The 19,834-nt window shown below is 42.8% G+C and overlaps 3 protein-coding genes across 4 annotated transcripts; 1 reads left to right on the top strand and 2 right to left on the bottom strand.

Moving 5' to 3' along the window:
• Positions 1-20: 20 nt before the first annotated feature.
• On the bottom strand, positions 21-9,028 carry dcdc2b (doublecortin domain containing 2B). Of its 2 annotated transcripts, XM_080413903.1 has the most exons (18): positions 8,904-9,028; positions 8,273-8,613; positions 7,583-7,634; positions 5,397-5,467; positions 5,033-5,164; positions 4,580-4,714; positions 4,380-4,419; positions 3,829-3,894; positions 3,478-3,661; positions 3,096-3,205; positions 2,915-2,983; positions 2,508-2,621; positions 2,230-2,340; positions 1,532-1,645; positions 1,350-1,415; positions 1,112-1,207; positions 771-917; positions 21-673 (listed from the first exon to the last, which is right to left on the bottom strand). In XM_080413903.1, exons 2-18 carry the CDS (start codon positions 8,569-8,571, stop codon positions 569-571), a joined length of 1,911 nt encoding a protein of 636 aa, XP_080270029.1. In that variant the 5' UTR covers positions 8,572-8,613; positions 8,904-9,028; the 3' UTR covers positions 21-568. The 2 variants fall into 2 exon arrangements, with proteins under 2 accessions (XP_080270029.1, XP_080270030.1); XM_080413904.1 differs by lacking the exons at positions 1,350-1,415; positions 1,532-1,645; positions 2,230-2,340; positions 2,508-2,621.
• An 828-nt stretch (positions 9,029-9,856) lies between these two features.
• iqcc (IQ motif containing C) lies at positions 9,857-19,204 on the bottom strand. Its single transcript, XM_080413196.1, has 5 exons — positions 19,170-19,204; positions 18,146-18,289; positions 17,713-18,037; positions 11,096-11,217; positions 9,857-10,260 (listed from the first exon to the last, which is right to left on the bottom strand). Exons 1-5 carry the CDS (start codon positions 19,188-19,190, stop codon positions 10,225-10,227), a joined length of 648 nt encoding a protein of 215 aa, XP_080269322.1. The 5' UTR covers positions 19,191-19,204; the 3' UTR covers positions 9,857-10,224.
• On the top strand, positions 15,628-16,290 carry LOC308074105 (methyl-CpG-binding domain protein 4-like; the record flags this gene model as incomplete). The annotated part of the gene is made up of 1 exon (XM_080413438.1): positions 15,628-16,290. The coding sequence occupies one exon, from the start codon at positions 15,628-15,630 to the stop codon at positions 16,288-16,290; it is 663 nt and encodes a 220-aa protein (XP_080269564.1).
• Positions 19,205-19,834: the final 630 nt, after the last annotated feature.

Here is a 19,834-nt window from a genome sequence, read left to right as displayed (position 1 = left end):
GATTTCTTATTCTATACATAATGTTGCATCAATGAAAGTTCAAGGGACAATATCCGTGGTGGTACAGTTATCCCTGAAAAACACTTCAAAGCAAGTTCATATTTTGGACTCTTGTCTACAGTTTTTGAAAAGAAACGCAACACAGATTACCTTAAAAGTTGTCATTCTGCTTTTTAACATAGTTTAAATAGGACTCGTTTTAATTTCACATTTATTTGGCCCCATATAGGTCAACACAGACATGATATTTAACAATGGCTTGGCTATTTGGTACAAGGACTTTGTGGCCATAGTTCATCAGTTGATGTTTAGTCAAGTGGTTTTTAAAGAGGGGGGGCAATTGGAAAGGAGAGAAACAAAAGTAAAGAAAAAAAAATCTTTAAAAACATATACATTTTTATTTGAATCTGAATTCAATTCATAAGATTGTTGTGCCAGTTTAACCACTTTCAACCTGGCATCCCTTTCTGGGCATGTCACTATTCAAAAGTAGATCTACAAGCTCACAACACATCGCAGTGTGATATTTTGTGAGCTTGTTTTTAAGCCATATCGCAGTAGACATAGGTTATTGCATCGACGCATCTTTGATGAAGCCTTCTCTGTCCTCAGCTATCAGTCCTCCATGATTGGACTGTTCCATTATATTTGATGGGGGAGGCTGCGGAGAGCTCTGTTGGAGTGAACCATTAAACAGGGTAAGAACAAAAGCAAATGAGTGACAGATAAGATAAGACATGGCTTGGTGATGTCGAGAATTTTCAGCATACCCCCTTAGAATTTGAGGATTTTAAATTTGATCTGTCTTCAAACTCCCTATTCTTTCCATGGATCGATCCGCTGTGTCTGGAACTGTTAGATGAGGAGGATGAAGTCCTTGTTTTTGAAGAGGTCAGCTTCAGCTCAGGCTCAGGTACCTTGAATACAGATGAGAGCAGAGACAGAATTAATTACTGTCTTTACTTGCCGTCAATATAAGCGCCAGTACACAGTAAATCCAGAGTGTTCTAAACTCAGAGAGTGGAAAATGTTACCCTTACGGGTCTGACAGTAGAAAATTGGACCCACTGTGTATTAATTCAATATCGTCTGCAAAAGATGCTTAATTCACCTCAGCCCTGGCAAAATCTTCCTCTGTCATCGCAGATGTATTATTATTTTCCGTAGCGGATTGTTGTTCATTACCTTCGTGTTTGGATAGCTGTACCTTGGATATGAGAAGAAAACATTTATTAAACGGTGAAAAATAATTGAACAAACTATCATCTGCCAGGAGAAATGAGCTGGGTACACACACACACACACACACACACACACACACACACACACACACACACACACACACACACCTGGTTTCCACTGTATAAGGGTTGGTGATCATTCTCATTGCACACTTCACTCTTCATCATCTCTGCCTGTCTCACAAAAAAAGAAGATAATTCCAACTAGATGAACAATTTGTACATCTACCATACATGATGTTGTTAACCATCAGTAAATAGTTGTACCCAGAACATGAATGAATGAATACCTGTGATGTTTCAGTATCACTCTCAATTTCATGTCTGCCTGGATCTCTTTTCTGGACTGATCTATTGCTGCTGACAGGTGAGCCTGCTGGAGTCTTTGCCTTTATGTTTTGCTGCTATCCACGTGCACAACAACAACAAACACACAAATTGTATGACTACGCCTTGGCAAGAGCACGCTATAGTTTTGTCATATAATCTTTGTACCAATAATAATACCAATAGGCCTAATCATGATTTTGGTTTTCCAAAAATAGCATCTTGACAGGGTATAGATGGGTTTCCTGTTTGTAAACATGAGAGGATGATGCGCGCGCAGTGGAGGGAAGAGCCTGTAGAGGGCGCTATTACCCGCAGCAGCTCTGGCCATTGCACATACATAAAATAAATGGTCTTCACCAGGTTTAATGAAAGTAGATTAAATGATGCAGTTTGTAATATCTTCTTTACTCAATAAAAATGATTTGTCGGAAGTTGGATCTGTTTGTATATAATAGCAGCATTATGCCTATTATGCCTAAAATAGCAGCATTATGCCTATCTAAATCCCGAAAATAACAACAGAGTCAATGGCGCTTCCGGTTCGTTCTACCTCCCGCATGCGCAGATGACGCACTCTGCTCTGTGATGACGTCGCGCGGAAACCCATCTATATAACTCCCACAAAATGGTTGTATCCAGTACATGAATGCATGAATACCTGTGATGTTTCAGTATCAGTCTCAATTTCATGTCTGCCCGGATCTCTTTTCTGGACTGATCTATTGCTGACAGGTGAGCCTGCTGGAGAACTTGCCTTTATGTTTTGCGGCTATCCACGAAAGAAAACAACAACAAACATACAAATTATATGACTACTCCTTGGCAAGAGCACAATAGTTTTATCATATAATCTTTTGGTTTTCCAAAAATAACATCTTGACAGGGTATATAATTCCCACACAAATAGTTGTATCCAGTACATGAGTGCATGAATACCTGTGATGTTTCAGTATCAGTCTCAATTTCAAGTCTGCCCGGATCTCTTTTCTGGACTGATCTCTTGCTGCTGACAGGTGAGCCTGCTGGAGAACTTGCCTTTCTATTTTGCAGCTATCCACATCACACACACACACACACACACACACACACACACACACACACACACACACACACACACACACACACACACACACACACACACACACACACACACACACACACACACACAATGATACGAGTACCTTGGCAAGAGCACACAATAGTTTTGTCATATAATCTTTGCACCAATCATTCTGATAATCATGATTATGGGTTTCTAAAAATAACATCTTGGCAGGGTATATAACTCCCACACTTAACCTAATTGTGAATGAAAACAAAAATAACTATTATGCCATGTGCACCTGTTCAGTGTTCTGCAGCAGGCCATCCCTTTGAGTTACTTCCTCATCTTCCACTATTTCTGCCACTCTCTTCATATGGAGAGGAAGGAGAAGAAAAACAGATGAATCGTTTGTAATTTTTTATCAAGCTACACGGCACATGACAAAAAGTTTCTCAGACGAGAGATGGTTGTGAGTGTACCTGATCAAGAGGGATTTCTGTCGCTGTGTTCTCATCCTCTTGTATCTCCTCAGCCCCTCGTAGCTCCTCTCTCCTCCGCTGCACTTTCCTTTTAAACACGCTTGGCTGGGCTATAATGAACAGCAAACAAGTTACTGCTGCTGCACACGTGCTGCACATATAAATTGGTCAACACACTAAAAATTAACACAAAGACAGATGATTTCATTCATTACTACACAGATTTTACTGTGTATATCTCGTATAAAATAGTGATACAAGATCAAAGAAAAGACAATATACATACATGCTGTATCTTATGTTGTTGCCCGATCTTGCATGATACAAGTATGGCGTGCGTGTGTTTGTGCATGCATGGGTGTGTTCAGGCCAGGTTCCTAACCTGGTCCGTTGCTGATTGACAGTCTCGGTTGGTAGTCTTGGTTCTTGCGGACCCTGACAGGCCTGGCGTAGAACACAGACGTCTCCTCCCCATGACCCCTCCTTCCGGTCCTTTTTTGAACGGCCTGTTGTGAGGCCACCTGCGTAGCCTCATCTCCTGTGGACCTCACCCTCCTCCCATCTGACTGTGAAGTTCAAGAATTAAAAGTCACATTCATACGCAGCCAACATCACATAGAACTATATGGCTCCCAGCTGTCTCATTGTAAGAGCACTGTCTTGGATCAGAATGTCCGGCAATACACACCATCAGATAAGTAATTGATTGAAAAGGTGGTATCAATATCGTTACCTCTGGTGATTCCAAAAGGGCCGAGTCACTGTATCTGTCTTCGGGGCCACTTCCTGCTTTCCTGCTCTGAGAGGGAAAGAAATTGGTGTTCTGCACTACCATCTTCATTTCCCCCTTGTTTTGATTTTGTTATTCAATGTTCCAATATGACAACTACTCAGGGATGTTTGTTCACATACTGTAACTTAACATATTTTTTGTAATTGTTTGGGGATTTCTTTATTTTATTTATAAAGAAATAGAAAAAACAAAGATTTTTTTAAAACATGGCCGCCTCACGCATTAGAAGGACAATCACCAGAACCAAGGTTTTCAATGAATCCATAGTGCGTTTGTATAGGAAGGGGGCGTGTCTGATAAAATGAATATCAAATTCGAAATACTGAATAAAGCAACTTAAAAACTGTCTGGGGTGCTCAGAAAGCCTAAGTAGACGTATTATATTACCCCAAACATGTTTGAAAGTGATATATCCCTTTAACAGTACAGTACAGAACTGGAAGTGAGTTATGAAAAGCATAAAAAAAACTGGAAAGAAAACTCCAATTTACCTCTGGTCTCCTTGAAAAATGTTTGCTTCCTGGGTAATGTCTAGAAAACAAATTAACACAATTGCTGTAGGTTATACATAGTGCCTTGCCTGACAATGCCATTTACCCCCTCATTCCCTACAGTATGTTAGGGAAGGTTAAATAAACCAATGTCTAAAAACAGCTAAGACAAACACCACAACCCCCCCAAATAACAATACCTCTCTGCAGCTTTAGAAATCAACAGCTCCACGTACGGAAGTTTCTTGAACCTCTCGGTTCCCACGGCAACATAGCAGTGGCCAGTTTCCAGTTCTTCTGCTGAGGAAACAGCTACTCCCTCCAGGGAGCACAACCTGACACACACACACACACACACACACACACACGCACACACACACACACACACACACACACACACACACACACACACACACACACACACACACACACACACACACACACACACACACACACACACACACACACACACACACACACACACACACACACACACACACACAGACAGATATACACACAGATATACACACAAATGTGTGTGTGTGTGTGTGTGTGTGTGTGTGTGTGTGTGTGTGTGTGTGTGTGTGTGTGTGTGTGTGTGTGTGTGTGTGTGTGTGTGTGTGTGTGTGTGTGTGTGTGTCAGTGTTACTGACCTGCGTACAGCTCCAGTCCGTAAGCTGACCTTCTCTGTGACTAGACTCAGAATCTGCTCCAGGTCCTGCTGCATGCTCCGAGGAATGATAAAACGGAAGGGCGGACACAGGAGGTCTCCATTACGGAAAACACTAAAGGGAGACAGGAAAGTGTGCTCACTGAAAATGTAATCCTATAGACTTGCAATGGTTCTCAATGTGAGTGCATTTTATGTGTGAATTCTGTGTGTGTGTGTGTGTGTGTGTGTGTGTGTGTGTGTGTGTGTGTGTGTGTGTGTGTGTGTGTGTGTGTGTGGATGTCTGCGTGTGTGCGTGTGTGCGCACGTGTGTGTGTTTGTGTGTTGTGTGCGTGTGCGCAACTCACTGAATGATACAAGGTATAGGTATGAACTTCCTCCATTTAGCCGAGACATTTGGCCTGTGGATTAACTTTGCCTGCATTAGACATAGGTACATGAATAAGGGTTAGGGTTAGGTCAGGTTCTGCTATTTCAGAAATATTATGAAATGTGAAGATGTACAGTACCCCCACTTAAAGGAGTAGCTCACCAAAGATTTATTTGTTTTTGTCGCATTCCTAAGCCAATATGTTGATGACCGGCAGAGTCACGCATTCCAATTATTGGCTTAGGAATGTGTCAAAAACAAAAAAATGTCCATGAATTCAAGCTGCAATTCTCTCTCACTCTCATCGCTCTACAGTATCGCTTGCCGAAAATAATTTTTGTGGCAAGCAACATCGCCACACTACGGGATATACAGTAAGTTACGCTTTACTGTTGCACTCATGTCAGCTCAAGTGGGGCAGCCATGGCAACGACACATCCATACATAACGTGTCTGACACGAGAGTTCATCTTGAAACGGTTACATACTTAACATTCATCCATTTGTAACTCTGAGTTCCATTTGTACACTAGTTAACACTCAGGGTTTTACTGTGTACAATAATCTGCTGTTCACACAGTATCTCCTGCTGCTTCTGACTGCAACACTGCAATAAATCAATCCAGAACAAACTAAAGACAGATAATCATGCCTCAGCGTTTTGGCTTTGAAGAGTACTGGCGCTGAAGGACTCATGGCGCTGCCACCGTGTGGGGCTCAGCATTGGGCTTGCCCAGACATGTGCACAGCATTGATAACACTGCATGGAGGTATGCTTTATTACACAAACACGCACGCACACGCACGCACGTGCGCACTCACACGCACTCACACGCACGCACACACACACACACACACACACACACACACACAGCCTGCATTATGGCAGGCCAATTTAACGTTACTCCACAGCAACTCACAACAAGCACAGCTGACTTTTATACCGAAGCCTCTCAACACACACAATATGCTCTCCAAATGGCAGCCGCCCAAGGCACAAATAAAACAAATCACTCTCATGTTCACTGCACAGAAAAGTTACACTGATGGTAAAAGACCAGAAACACACTCCAGGCTCGACAAACATTTATTCTTATCCCTGCCAGTGGTCCATCATGTGGCCATATGTCAATGTCTTTATGAAGAATTATTTCTTTAAGCTATACTGTACTTGAAACATTACTTCACATGTTAGTTAACATTGAATAAGCAACACATGGAGAGCTGTGTGATGCTATCTTACGCCTGTATTTTAATACAGAAAAATACCCTAATTAATCATATTGAGCGTCAGGACAGGATGGTTGGGTTCAAAGTCTGTCAAAGAACCATTTTCTCCCTTCATTCATTCATTGTGTGGCCTCTGGTATGGTTTGACAACTGAGTATTTTTATGTATTTCGTCTTGTTTCTGTTACTGCGCTTTAACCATGTCTGGTGCGTTGGTATAGTTAAATTGTTCAACAATAAAAAAGAGAGTTGAACTCAGAAATAAAACTGTTTACTTTTTTAACGTTTATTTTTTTCCATGCCTTCACTAAACAAGACAAAAACAACAAACGTTTTGTCTATCCAGCTAAAACGGATGAAGGCTGGATAGTGGATACAGTACGTTTGTGTGAAGGCATAGAAGAATAAAATAAGTAAACAGTTTTATTTCTGAGTGCGACTCTTCATTTTTCATTTATGTATTTTGTCTCACATCACCCAACAGCAATTACTGAATGTAAATATATAATAGCCGTGACTCCTTGCTGGCTGTAAGTGAAGAGTTAGAGAATTGTCAGCACAATCATTAACCGATCATTTAAATGAATTTACATGACAGCCAGTGACATCAAAGTGCATACCATGACACACATACTGTAGTCGGGCAAAGTGCACAGAAGCCACTAATGCTAACATAACAAACGGCTTTTAAGTGTCGTCAAATATGTAGGCAAATATGAAGTTGGCTCTAGAATGGAAAATCTGGATCTACACAAGCGATCATTTTCATATTCAACTTGGCTGCAATTCAAATGGAGCAGATCAACAAGATATGAGAATTGTGGCATGGCTGCCCTCACTGAGCAATGCAGTGGCACATTCCTCATGTTTAAGTTCAGATTAATGAATCATGGACTGTCCTGTTGGACTGACTTCATTTTAACTCATAACCTACCTGAGTTCCTTCACGGGCAACAGGCTGGCTCTTCAGGCCTGAGTTCAGGTAACTAAGTGTAAATGACAACATCATCACAGCATTAAACATTTAAACCCTATACTTATTTGACTAGAGGGCTCTCTACTAGGCCCCCTCCTGTTTTCACACTACACTAAATATCTTCGCCAAAAATGTGCCGTTCTACAAGCTGACAAAGTGTCATGCTGCGACACGTTGTGAGCTTGTAGATCTGCTATATCTGCTAAATGCTCCTGTCATTGGAATCTAGCAAATCTATAATACATTTCAATCAGTTGTAAACTGAATTATTGGTTATAAACATTATCATTAGAGCCTGACCAATGTCATATTTTTGGGTCCAATACAATCCTGATTTTGGAGAGTCCTAGCCCACCGTTTTATCCAGTTCTTGACAGATATTCTGTCAAAAAATGCTAAATCTATTCTACTCGGTTTGAAAAATTTAGATTTGAGTAAAAGTAAAAAAATAAAAGGCAATCCAAAAATAGTTTTTTGAAAACCTTGGAAATGTTCTACCTATGATGACACGAAAATAGGGATGACAGGTTGAAAGTGGTAAATATAAGGACCCATCGGCTACATAATTGCCTAATCTGATACCGGTGTTGTCAAAAATGTCAAATAATGGCCGATATATCAGTATTAGTGTCTTGCTTCTATACTCACTCCAGTTTCTTGAACCTCTCATAGCCTGCAGCCGCAACATACTGGCCCCCTGTCTGGAGCTCCTGGAGGGCCCTGACCCTGTGGCCCTGTCTGGGGGTGTACAGGGTCCTGACGGCAAGCGGGGCCCCAATGCTTAGGGTCACCTCATTAAGAAAGACCTCCATACTGGCCACCTGGCGCTGGTTGACCACAAACCTGCGTCCACAGTAGAAGGGGTCTCCGTTCCTGTAAACCATCACACTCTTCACCGGGGGCAGGAGAGTGGTGGGCGCCGAGGACGTTCCACTGCTGGTAGCCATCTCTGAGCCCCACTGTTTACTCTCTGAGTCCACGACACGCCGCTACAGTAAGTATACACCAGAAGGAAACACAGTTGTCTGCTTGGCTGCTCGTATCCATGTCTGAGTCCACACACACACACACACACACATGCACAATGACCCACATTCTATACATACTGTATGTAGTACACTTCTGTCTTCACCTGTAACTGAAGCTAAATTACTGACCACCTTCTCTCTCACGCACACGCACACACACACACACACACACACACACACACACAGCACTTTCTGATGTACTAGCTCCATTCACCCCTGGCTTAACACACACACATTGCTCATAGACTCACCAGCCTGGCAGGGCAAGCGAAGAAAACGTGGAACTGGAAGTAAAGGTGAAGATTGGAGTCCCAGCTGTGTGTTGTGGTGGTCTGTCTGGACGTCCGCTCACCATGTTCTGCTCTCACACACCCCTCACACACACACGCACACGCTACTCTCTGTGCGGACGGACGGCTGTGAGTATTTCCTGGTTGCCATGGCAGCAGGGCCAGCAGTGACTAGCTTTGTGGGCCAGACCATCGGCAGCAGCAACCACAACAAAAGAGAGTAAGAGAAGGGGGAGAGTCCAAATGGTGTACGCTGAATAAATAAGATAACCCATAAACATATTTGTAATTTTCTTTCCCCCAAATAGTATGGAGGGAGAGCCTGTGAATTTACAAATGATTTGTTTGCATTCGAGATACCATGCAAGTATCAGAGAGAACCATTGTTTAAAGTTCAGTGAGATGACCCTCGCTGAAACGAGGCTAATAAAAGTGGTTTAACGGTGGGAATATGGCTGAACAATTGTTATTTACATGCTAATTAGCCTCAAATGAGACTTAAGTCATTAGCAGACACCAGTATAGTGGTGTATTATATCGGCGGCATGTAGTTTTAAAGTGACATTTGAGCTTATACACAGTGTTCATTTATCTATGTGCACGAATGTAACCAAATGGACCCATTAGTTTAACACTGTATGAGGTATAAGGACACAGACTGGTTTGAGCGAGGGGCCATCCCCAGAATCTCTTTATGTAGATCCTCCTTCTGAACAATGGGCTGTATCTCAGACAACAATATCGTCGCTGTCAGGTGTAAACCTTGTATGTCCAAAACTGTTACTTTTCAGAAAATGTAAAAAGGTTTTCCAATGTAGTTATTTAGTCACAAGCTCTTGTTAATACTTTTCACTGGTTCAGTAATTCATGAAACCCACACACACTTAACACATTTTATTTGTAAATATGGAGATACAAGGTTTCTGTCCGACAGTAACGATTATGCTGCTATGAAGACAATTGGCAGAGACACCATTGAAGCACCAACAGCGGTAGGAACTAAGGAACAAAATACGTGTAATACCCCCAAGAAAATGTACACTTCTTTAGGAAAATAAAGTTTATTCATGTTTTCTATTTCAACAAATAAAATGTTTGTTTATACATACAGCTTTTACAGCAAAAAGATAAATACAACTGGAAAAGTCATTCATAAATCCTGTACACTTTGTCTTCTCATAATGTGACCGCTAACTGGTACAAATAAGTCTCATTTCACTCATTCAAAAGTTCAGTCCCATATTATTATGTCCAATTCAGATGGATTCGATTTCATGTGCAGTCAGGGTACGCCCAGTCTCTCTTTCACTGACAAGTACTATAGGAGGAGAGAGCAGAGAAGAACAATGAAATCATGACAAGACTATTACACTATTCTTTTGCTAGGTAGTTGAGTGATGGCCTGTTTGCTTGTCACACTCACACACACACACACACAGCTGTGCATACACAACCACACACAGGCAGGACCTAAACATAGCACCGCGCGCACACACGCACACACACACACACACACACACACACACACACACACACACACACACACACACACACACACACACACACACACACACACACACACACACACACACACACACACACACACACACACACACACACACACACACACACACACATAAAAACAAATAGTCTGCACCTACATGTATAGCACAGCTCTGAGATGGTACGTAGAAGTGGTTGGTATTTAATGACCGTGGTCATAAAAGCTTCCTCTAGGCTAGGGTCAAAGGTTCAGGCTATCTCTAATACAGACACAAATTGCAACCCTTCCAAAAAATACCATCCTTTAGTTGTTTTGTTTTTAAACATGACACACAGCACAGAAAATAAAATAGGCATTCATTATGCATGACAACTTATAACAAAGACACTTTATAACTGACTAAGTTAAGGTAGTTATAATGTGCTGTTCCGCTATAAACATTGTTATAAGTTGTCATACATGATTATAAACATTTATAACAAGTATTGTAATGCCTTATAAGTGCATTATAATGCATTATAAATGCCATAATAATGCATTATAGACCGACCTTTAAGTAAAGTGTTTTACTTAATTGTTTTACCAATTTTCTATAGCCTAACTGCTTCTCAATGAGGGTAGGGGAAACTCATCTCACTTGTTTTCTTACTTTTTTCCTGCTGCCAATGGCCTGCTGGAGCCATAGCAGTTCCATAGCCAGAGTATTTCTATGCAGACGCAATGCTTCTGGGGTATGGGGCACCTCCTGGGCCAAACAGTACCGCTGGGCACCTGGGAAATGGACGGCATGAAGAATTTAAACCGTCTGAGATACAGGGTCCAAAAACTTGGTCACACAACTATAACTTCAAGTTCCTCTACACATCACAAGGACATTACATAGGTCACACACACACACACACACACACACACACACACACACACACACACACACACCACGCATATGGCGAAAAAGGCTCAACAACGTCGATACTGCCTCAGACAGCTGAATCAAGAATCAAGAGGGTTTATTTATCATCACTACTCATACAGGAACAAGCTGCGAAATGCTACTGTGGCAAGGTCTGAATGGCTGTGCTAACAGCAACGCATGATAAGAAAAACAAAAGTAAAAAAACAAGACCAGGAGACCTGGTTCTGCCAGACCCAAAATGAAGTCCTAGTATGTAACACACCTACAAACCACTTTATAACTGAAGTTCATGATGTCATGAATAGTTCGTGACGAAAGGGGACGTCACAAACTTTTTTTTGGCTGGGGCCGGAGGACAAATGGCCCCTGCCCATGTATGGACGAAACAGGTACAAAGCCTCATGTAAGCCCGACCCCTTGGGTCTGGCAAAAAAGGTAAATCAAGGTAATATAATGCAGTTAAAGGAAATAATAATAAGGAATGCAATGAAGATAAAGCCCCATGAATTTATTTAGCAGCAGTGGTGTTGGGGGAGTAGATTAGTAATGTGTACAGATACATTTGATATACATTGAGCAGTAATGATGCGAGGAATCTATACACAGGATTAAAGGTGATGTATGTGTAAGTGATATTGTCTGTTTGTGTTGTTTGTGTTATAGTGTGTTTGCTCACTAACATGGGTCTCTCGGTCTCTTCAGCTCTTTAATAAATAGAAAATACCCTACATGCTCTATAATAAGTACAATATGACGTCATATGGCATATGAGATGCACTAATCTAAATATGGCACAATATGGACATCATGGCAAAATCGTATAAAAGTAAAAGGCAAAGCTCAAAATAGCATATTCAACCATATACATTTGGTTGAAGGGAATCCTCACAGCTTGGCCTCGACCCCCCACACACATAGGAAAAGTCTAAACGGCATATCTGGACCTTTGTTTCACACTCACCTGAGCATCGATTGTAGTGTTCTGACCCTACAATCCTAAGTGACCAATTCAATTCAAATACATTCTGGTCCTTTGAGCTGTAATCAAGCAAACCACCTCAGCCTAAGATGTTCAGGTCAGATGAGAGAGAGATAGGCCGTGATGTAGATAGTTCTCGGCGGCGCCATCACCCAGCACCACCATATCTCAATGATTATGAGGTCAGCTACCCTACCAGGCACCGACTCTCTGTTCATGAGCAGGCCACACCGGATATCTCCAGCATGGCCGACCTGCTATATATAGCTTATAGAGAAAAAAAGGACAAACGGCTATATAGCTTTAGAGAGAAAAAGCATAAACTGCAACAAGAAGGGCAACACCTTACAGACAGGATATCTGTCCTGAGACAGGAAGGGCAACGCCTTACAGACATGATCTCCGGACTAGCTTCACACGTCAAAAGCCAGGAGGAGGAGGCTTCGCCCACACGACAGCTGACACTGCTCATGGGTCATCAGGCTCCACGTCAGTCTGAAAGGGCCCCACATGTCACGCTACCCCCAGAAGGCAGCCAACGTGACCGGGTTAAGGAGCTCAGGGACCGTCTAAGGAGGGTGGGATTGTCGAGTCAACCTACAGCACATTCATCAACAGCTGCAGATGAATTATTCCCTCACCATCAAGGCATTCCTCTGGAAACGTCAGACGACGACAGACTGTTCCCTCTTCACCACAGCACAGCAATGTTTGAGTTGCAGGTACACCACCAAGAAGAAAGGTACTGCACTGCACCTGCTGCTGTCTACCATCAGCCCAAAGACAGCTATCGTTCTCTGCCTAATGATGCCTATCCACGCCACTACGACAGCATCCACTTGCAAGGCGGACGCCAACCTCAGCACGGAGGTGCCATCATTCGACCATGGCGGCGCCGTCACTCGCCATCACACGGTAATGATTCTGAGTTCAGCTACCGTACCAGGCACTGCCCCTCTGTTCACGAGCAGGCCACATCAGATATCTCCACCGTGACCGACCTGTTACATAGCTTTATAGAGAAAAAGGATGAACTAAGACAAGAAGGGCAACGCCTTACAGACAGGATCTCTGTACTGCGACAGGAAGGGCAACGTCTCACAGACATGATCTCCGTACTAGCTTCACGTGTCAAAAGCCAGGAGGAGGAGGCGTCGTCCACACGACCGCTGATGCTGCTAAGGGGTCATCAGGATCCACGTCAGTCTGAAAGAGTCCATGATGAGTCTTTACGACCAGAAGGCAGCCAATGTGACCTGGTTGCGGAGCTCCACTATGACACCTTCCACCCACATGACAGACACCAACCTCAGCATGGCGGTGCCTACAGTCGACCAGTCAATGGCTTCCGCCCTCCTTATGGTGCGGCCTACTGCCAACCCAATGACAACTTCTGTCCCCTGCCTGATTACTATCGTCAGCATAGCGAGAACCGTCAGACTAATATGAGAGCCCATCCTGATTATCATCATGATGACCCCCGCTGTCGTCCACAGTTGGAGAATTATTGTGATTTTGTGCCATTAAGTGACACCATGCTATCATGGTCTGCCCTCACTGAGACGTATGGGCATTCGCAACAGCGGGCATCCCGCTACGTCTCACAAGAGAATGGTTCGCCCCTCTCATTGACAGAGATGTTGCACTCTAATCTAGGGGACTATGCTTTCGAACAGGAAGGTTTAGACACTATCCTAACAGAGTCGTTAGATGAATTTGAAAACACTGGTCCTCCTCCAGCAGAGAAGGAAAAGATCTCCTCTCTACCTACAGTCAACATCTCTCAGCAACAAGCAGACTGCAGTATGGAGTGTCCGGTGTGTAAGGAGGACTTCAAGTTGGGCGAGTCAGTCCGACGGCTGCCTTGTAATCACTTCTTCCACTCAGACTGTATAGTGCCCTGGCTGGAAATGCATGACACATGCCCAGTGTGTAGGAAGGGTTTAAATCGAGCAGACAGTAGCAAGAGACGGCGGTCTCCTTCATAGGCCCCCCTCCATCGACCGCTTGTACACAGAGGATATGGACAGCCTCGTCCAGAGCCCCCCCATCCACCGACTGAATTCCACATTGAGGCCCTCTTCCCTTCCTTACAACCTCTGAGGGACACATATCATGCAGGGGATTAATTTCACATATGGGGCACATACAGGTACAATGGTGTTGTGTGCCGATAATAGCAGACCTACAAACTCACAACACGTCTCGGAAGTGATGTGCTGTGAGCTTGTCGGTCGGCTGTTTTTGGTGCACGACGCTGTCGTGCAACGAAGAGTCTAGCTTATTTCCACCAGGCCGGGTACCCAGTCAGTCTATAACCTCAGTTATCTATGACTATGAAAGCTTTCCGCCCAATCAACCGTCTTTGACTTCCTTTAAATAAATGTAAGTTTAAAAATATAACAAGATGGGGTCTAATAATGGCATGGCTCCAATGGAGAAAGGGGAAAGGATGGAGGAGGAACAAAAGAAAGAACAAACAAATCATTTAAAAAAATCTATTTGGATTCAAGATTATTGTGCCAGTTTAACCACTTTCAACCTGGCATCCCTATTTTGGGCATGTCAATCATTACTGTCAAAACATTTTTTTTAATTTCAAACGTTTTCAAAGAGGTTGGAAATGTTTGGAAACCCCCATCTAACGTGCATCCCTGGACTCTTCCTTTTTTGGACACACTCTCCTGAGCATTGATACTTATGTTCTGACACAGACGTCATTTCTCTGTTTACTTCTGATGTTGGAATGTATGGCCCAATGGTATGACCCCCAGAACTATGTTTACATCCAACTTTGCCCTACCTTGCTATAAGAAAGAGCGCATGGTCAATGTGAGGATCATTCAGATGAAAATTCTATTCTAAAATACTGCTGATGTCAGAATATTCACTCAATATGGATCTATGTGCCACTGATATTCAGTCAAGGGCCAAAGAAACCAGAAGATCTATTGATGATCAACGTCCCAAAGACGAAGACTCATGTAATTCTAGAATGCCCCCAGGCTGGACAAGAGTGGTGAGGCAGCGTAAAACTGGCAAGACAGCAGGCAAAATGGACATCTACATTACAAGTCCTCAGGGGCACACGTTCCGGTCCAGAGCATCTCTGCAAGCATTCCTTTTAGAAGACAGAGAGGAGGATGTATACATAGACCTCTTTGATTTCACTAAATCCAAGAATTGCAGTGTCACAGATTCACCACTGCTCTCCAGCCATGAAAAACAGAGTCGGGGAAAGAAAGAAGGTGTACATAGACGACAGAGGACAATAGAAGTTACTGAAGTAATGGACCAACCTCCAAGTAAATCCAAAAGAGTCTCTGCTTCTGCATCCCGCAAGCAGAAAGTCACAGCTGGACATCAAAGCATCATGGCCACCAGTGGGCAGTCTGGGCACTGTTCACCAATTAAAGATTCCCAGACTAGCCTCAAACTACTGGGAGACAACTCGAAAACCAGTCCTTATTTCAGTGAGAAGTCACTAAGAGATGGCCAGAGTCCCCCCAGGAGAGAAGCTTTCAAGAAGTGGACTCCTCCTCAGTCCCCATTCAACCTGGTACAGGAAACATTGTTCCATGACCCGTGGAAGCTTCTGGTGGCTACCATCTTTTTAAATAAAACCAGTGCTAAGATGGCCATTCCCGTTTTGAGGCGTTTCTTTGAGCGTTACCCGTCTGCAGAGGTAACCCGTCAGGAGGAATGGAAGCCCATATCTGAACTTTTGAGGCCACTGGGCTTATACAGAGTCAGAGCTAAGGCACTCATCCGCTTCTCAGATGAATATCTCACTAAACAGTGGCGGTACCCCATAGAGCTGTATGGCATTGGAAAGTATGGCAATGATTCCTACAGGATCTTCTGTGTGGAAGAATGGAGAGAGGTGACCCCAACAGATCACAAGTTAAACAATTACCATGCCTGGCTGTGGGAGAACCATGTCAGAAACTGAAACGTCATAACCGACGACAAACCTTCAAGGGACATTTTGTGGAGCATGCACTAGTCTGTTCAATCGCTGCAGAAATCAAATTACTTAACAATTATGTCATATTGTGTGTCTGTGAGCAGCTAGTCTCGGGCAATGCTGGACCGAACGGTGTGAAACTTTAAGTTTGCACACACACTGCCAATAGTTCATTTGCTTAATTTTTTGACAAGGCCTGGTCAATGAGGAGGAGGGACATTTACATGTAAAATGGCATTGTCATATTTGTTCTTATTTTGTTCATATAAGTACTGAACGCATGTTTATTTATGTGGTATGTTATAAGGAATGACATAATATGAACAGGAAGGATTGTTAATGGAGAATGTCTTGTTTTCTTTCTGTGTAATGTGTCATATATGTCCCATATGGGATGGGCCAAAATGTTGGCATGACACGAAAATAAAAAAAGAATTAATTCATTAATTCATTCATTCATAGACCAAGGAAGAACCTCCATCCCATTTTTTTTCACATCCACCTCATGGTGCGGCTATAACAGACCACTTCACATGTTGCCTATAACTCTTGAATCGTACGTAGGTCATACAATCAAAAATGTTTTCCCCTGGATAACTCTTGAATGGTACGTAGGTCATACAATCAAAAATGTTTTCCCCCGGATTCCTTTGACCATGATGCAACTCCCAGGCCACGGCCATTACCGCCTGACAAGATTTTTCTCCATTTTCTTTGTTTTCTTCAAAACACGCTTTTTGCTACTACCGATTTTGTCCAGAACTCACGCAAATCGGTACACATTCTATATACAGTATGTGATCAAAATGTATCAGTCAGATTGCTATATTCCATTCCGATTGGCTTCCAAAGTTTGCGCCAGGTGCCCGTTTTGGAAAAATGGAACAAATCATGAATGCATCATCCGATCTTCCCCAAATGTCAATCACATATTGGGGGCCTCTAAACAATGCAGAGCCCAAAGCAATTTCACTTCCACCCATAGGGGAGCCACAAATGCTAGAAATGTCACAGTTTGTTGCGGAAACTTGATTTTCTTCCACCAAATTAGGTAACAATGACCGTCAAACAGGGTTTTGATACTTAATACTGTTTGCCTGTATTTGACTTCAGATATTTGTGGGTGAGGCCTATTTCTTACAAAACATAACATATATCATGACCGCAACATCCAATCATACCCAAATTAGAGTTGCATGTTGAGGGACCTCTATAGAGCGCACCTCCAAAACTGCTTTCACTTACCCATAGTGTGTGGTGACATTCTTCAACATGGAAACGATTATGACGATTATGCAAAATAAGTGCGATTATCACAAATAATTGCGATTAGGCGATTATGTCATAATTGTGACAGGCCTAAATGCCAATAAAACAGACAGCAGAAACGTCCTATTCCACACATACCTAGGTGAGAGTGACTGTGGCCCACATCCAGTCCCAGACTGCTCCAGACAGGAGTAGTGTCTCCTGTGCACTCTATCACACCTCCTTCTCCATCCTTCACCTTGTCTCCCTGACCACTTCCTGTCCCTCCTCCTCCTGCCGGGCTACTGGAGGAGCATTCCCTGGAAAGGGAGATTTGGCTGCTGGAAACATCTCTCTCTGCTTCCAACTTCTCTGGAGAATGTGCTCCTCTCTTCTCTGATGGGCGTGCTGGAGGTTGGGGAAAGGATCTGAGGACAATATCGTGTCCTGGTTTAAATGGCTTGCTGGGCAAAAACAGACCGTCCTGGTGAAGAATGGAAAAGAGCATGAGAAAGATTAAGTGACAGTGAGCTGAATCACATTCTGAATATCTAACGTACTACACTATACACGTACTAACGTGAGCACATACAGTGTCTGTGAAGTGAGGAACGGGTATGATGCTGTCCCTCCATTCTAAATGATCCAGGTTCCCATCGATCTCTCTCACGATGTCTTTAAAATCTTCCCGTGCACTGTTGATCTCCTTTCTCATCAGGTATCCGCGCACACACGCCTTGGGGAGAAATTATAGCTTCATTATCTGGCTACTGCACACATCGCACACAACGCATCGCATTTTGGCAAAAAGATTTGGTGTAGAAAATTTAAATGGGACGATTCAATAGCGTTAGGATACGGTTGGCACTGGCAACCCTACTAGTACTACATGTATAGCTGGGGTCTTCAACGTTTTTCAGACCAAGGACCCCATAGATGAGAGGAGATGAAGCAGGGACCCCCCGCAACATATTGTGTTGCAGATTCAACTTTTTCATCAATAGCTTCATAGACTTGTTTGACAGCACTATCATCAGTGTATGTTTGATTCATGTTCATGTGTATTTTCAGACATTTAACCACTTACACTGTCAATACTCAATACTTAGTAAACTTGACCTTTCACTCTGTACTTGGTCTGCTCTTTTTTTCCCTCCACACCAAACCTCTTTGCCGAAAATAGCCGATTGCAATTGGCATTGTGAGCTTATTTTTGGGCTAAAGTTCTCCTCAGAATAGGGACGCTAGGGTACAAGTGGTTAATGTGAACAAAATAGATCCTATCACACAAAGATTTGGTGGCCCCCCTGTAGTAACTCTGAGGACCCCTATAGGGGTCCCACTGTATTCGGGAGGGATCCCCTATGTTGAAGACTATACATTGTATAGTATACATACTAGGGCCTATGTATGTACATGTATGTACGCGTTTAGCCTAGCAAACTAGCTGCTAAAGTTAGCGTGGGTGGCTCTACTACACAAGAAGTTTCAGAACACAACAACCATTGACAACGCATTGACCATCTGTAGGTGCTGGCGATCATATTACACATCATCACTGTCGTGGCTAAATAATAACGCTGGTTACGGTTTATTATGGAATTCATGTTTAGCACCTGAAATCGGCTCAACGTCATCTCCCACTGGCGTCTCTCCATCACCATGGCAACGGCACAGGAGTCGCGGGAGAATGAACTCAAACTGCTTATTCTCTTCCGGTGCTACGCACTGAGTAGCAAAATAATAGTCAACCCAGACCTCATATTTGTTACTTAAGTAAAAGTATCAATACTGCTATGTAGAAATACTCTGTTACAAGTAAAAGACCGGTATTCAAAATTTACTTCAGTAAAAGTGCAAAAGCAAATTGGCATCAAAATGTACTTAAAAGCAGAGAGTACTCATTATGCAGAATGTCCCATTTCACAAGTTTTAAATGTATACAAATCTTTGTCTAAAGATTGGCCAAAATGTATATGGGGCTGAAGTGGGCAATGAATGTTTTGTAATAATAAAAAGTTAAAAGTACAATATTTTGCCGTAAAAGTAAATACTTTGGAAATTGGAAATACTCCAGTAAAGTAAAAACACAAAAATATTGTACTTAAGTACAGTACTTGAGTAAATGTACAACTAGAATCATTGTTTATTTATAACATGTCCTACAAATCAACGTATTTAATTCTAGAATAATGTTGGAAAATAAAAACGCTCGCCCCAAAACACAGTCACCCCGGGGCAAATCTGGCGGTATTCACATGGTTTTCCTTCAAAAGAAATG

Source organism: Gymnoscopelus braueri (genome assembly GCF_963280865.1).
Source record: "Gymnoscopelus braueri genome assembly, chromosome: 19".
NCBI lineage: Eukaryota > Metazoa > Chordata > Actinopteri > Myctophiformes > Myctophidae > Gymnoscopelus > Gymnoscopelus braueri.
This window is presented reverse-complemented; position numbering and strand designations above follow the sequence as displayed.

What these genes read in the sequence shown, in the direction of transcription:
- iqcc (XM_080413196.1), bottom strand. Translation starts at nt 19,190, where the DNA reads ATGACGTTGAGCCGATTTCAG. An exon ending in CCACAGTCACTCTCACCTAG is followed by an intron (nt 11,218 to 17,712) that starts GTATGTGTGGAA and finishes TCCATTTCCCAG; the next exon opens with GTGCCCAGCGGTACTGTTTG. An exon ending in CCATTGGCAGCAGGAAAAAA is followed by an intron (nt 10,261 to 11,095) that starts GTAAGAAAACAA and finishes CTCCTCCTATAG; the next exon opens with TACTTGTCAGTGAAAGAGAG.
- dcdc2b (XM_080413903.1), bottom strand. Translation starts at nt 8,571, where the DNA reads ATGGCTACCAGCAGTGGAACGTCCTCGGCGCCCACCACTCTCCTGCCC. An exon ending in CCCTTTTGGAATCACCAGAG is followed by an intron (nt 3,662 to 3,828) that starts GTAACGATATTG and finishes TGAACTTCACAG; the next exon opens with TCAGATGGGAGGAGGGTGAG. An exon ending in TGCTGCAGAACACTGAACAG is followed by an intron (nt 2,622 to 2,914) that starts GTGCACATGGCA and finishes TGATGTGGATAG; the next exon opens with CTGCAAAATAGAAAGGCAAG.